At 40.9% G+C, this 1,569-nt stretch overlaps 1 protein-coding gene across 1 annotated transcript; it reads left to right on the top strand.

The window, feature by feature from the left end:
- The first annotated feature begins 414 nt into the window (after positions 1-414).
- Positions 415-912, top strand: LOC107869192. Its single transcript, XM_016715748.2, has one exon. The coding sequence runs from the start codon at positions 415-417 to the stop codon at positions 910-912; it is 498 nt and encodes a 165-aa protein (XP_016571234.2).
- Positions 913-1,569: the final 657 nt, after the last annotated feature.

Here is a 1,569-nt window from a genome sequence, read left to right as displayed (position 1 = left end):
TCTAAGCGCGGTTACACAGGATACGGAGAACTATATTTATCCTATTCCCTTTTGCGTTCTTGAAGGAAAATGATGCGTCTTGGACGTTCTTCTTTGAGAAGCTAAAGTCTATTGTGGTCGATGGACCAGATTTGTGTTTTATCTCCGATAGGCACAAGAGCATCACCAACGGCATCGCGAAGGCATACAAGCATGCTCATCATGGGTACTGCATGAGGCACCTAGGTAAAAATCTTCGGCTAAATTACCACTGTAGAGAAAACCTCTATCTATTCTACAACGCGGCAAAGGCATATTCTCCCGAGGATTTTAGCGATTATTTTATGGAATTCAAGAACTACTGTCCCGAGGCAGCATGAGCTTGGTTTTGAAAAATGGAGCAGGGCATACTTCCCCGACAACAGGTTTAACGTGATGACCACAAATATTGCCGAGTCGGTGAATGCTATGTTGATTGATGAAAGGGAGTACCCCGTGGCATCCATATTCAATTCAATTGCCAAGAGGTTTGGTGAAATATTTAGGGAGAGGCGTGCCTACATCCTCAAATGTAAGGATAACAAATTTGTTCCCACCGCCGAAAAGATCTTAAGAGACAATATGAGCGAGGGCGACTCCTTCTATGTGGAGAACGTAAGCGGGGATGAAAGGCAATACACTGTGTTTGGAAGTAGCTCTACGGCCAAATTCGACCTACTGGAAAGGTCTTGTTCATGCAGGAAGTTTGACCTGGTCAAAATACCATGCGATCACGCGATGGACGCTTTACGATCAAAGCACGGTGATGATTATGGTTTGAGTGTCTATGATTACTCTTCGCCCCTGTATAAAGTGGAAAAGTACCTCCTTGCCTATTCGGAATCAATTAATATTGTCCCTTTGGAGTCCAAATGGCACGTGCCACAAGAATAGTTAGACGTGAACATTATTCCACCACTCGTGGTTACCAAGCTTAGAAGAAAGAAAAGAAAATGCGTTAAGGGCGTGGGAGAGACTTTCAATTCAAAGAGGAGGAATAAGTGTTCATTGTGCAAAAAGCCAGGGCACAAGAGAACCACTTGTAACAACAGCAAATCGTAGTTAGTCTTGTATGAATTTGTGTTTTTGTAAGTCATGGCAGTGTATGTATTTTGACTACCCTTCAGTTTACTGATTAATGCCAGATTTATCGACTTAACTCTGCATCTATTATCGATCTTTTTACAGTATTGTATATATTATGTGTTCGGTCTATTTCTCTTATTCTTTATTTAAGACATGGTATATAATCGATCTCATATACAGTCTATTAAAAACCTTAAATATTCAAAGGGACTGATGTGAACAGTTGAGCATTTATTACACGTCAAAAAAGTTGTGGCACATCCAATCAGACATTGCACCGATTAGGCATACTCTACCTCTCTTCGATTTCCACCATTCACACGTCTACCAACCAAAGGGCGGGAAGACCAAAGGATTCTATTTTGGTCTATATAAACACCCATCTACTCCACCTAAAATTTATCTTCATCAACTCAAAATCAGATTTAATTGAAAAAGATGTCAGGCATTTCTTTGAGACCCAGA

The sequence above is a fragment of the Capsicum annuum genome, unplaced genomic scaffold (assembly GCF_002878395.1).
Source record: "Capsicum annuum cultivar UCD-10X-F1 unplaced genomic scaffold, UCD10Xv1.1 ctg45344, whole genome shotgun sequence".
Taxonomy (NCBI): domain Eukaryota; kingdom Viridiplantae; phylum Streptophyta; class Magnoliopsida; order Solanales; family Solanaceae; genus Capsicum; species Capsicum annuum.
This window is presented reverse-complemented; position numbering and strand designations above follow the sequence as displayed.

Coding starts and splice junctions, on each gene's coding strand:
- LOC107869192 (XM_016715748.2), top strand. CDS start 415: ATGACCACAAATATTGCCGAGTCGGTGAATGCTATGTTGATTGATGAA.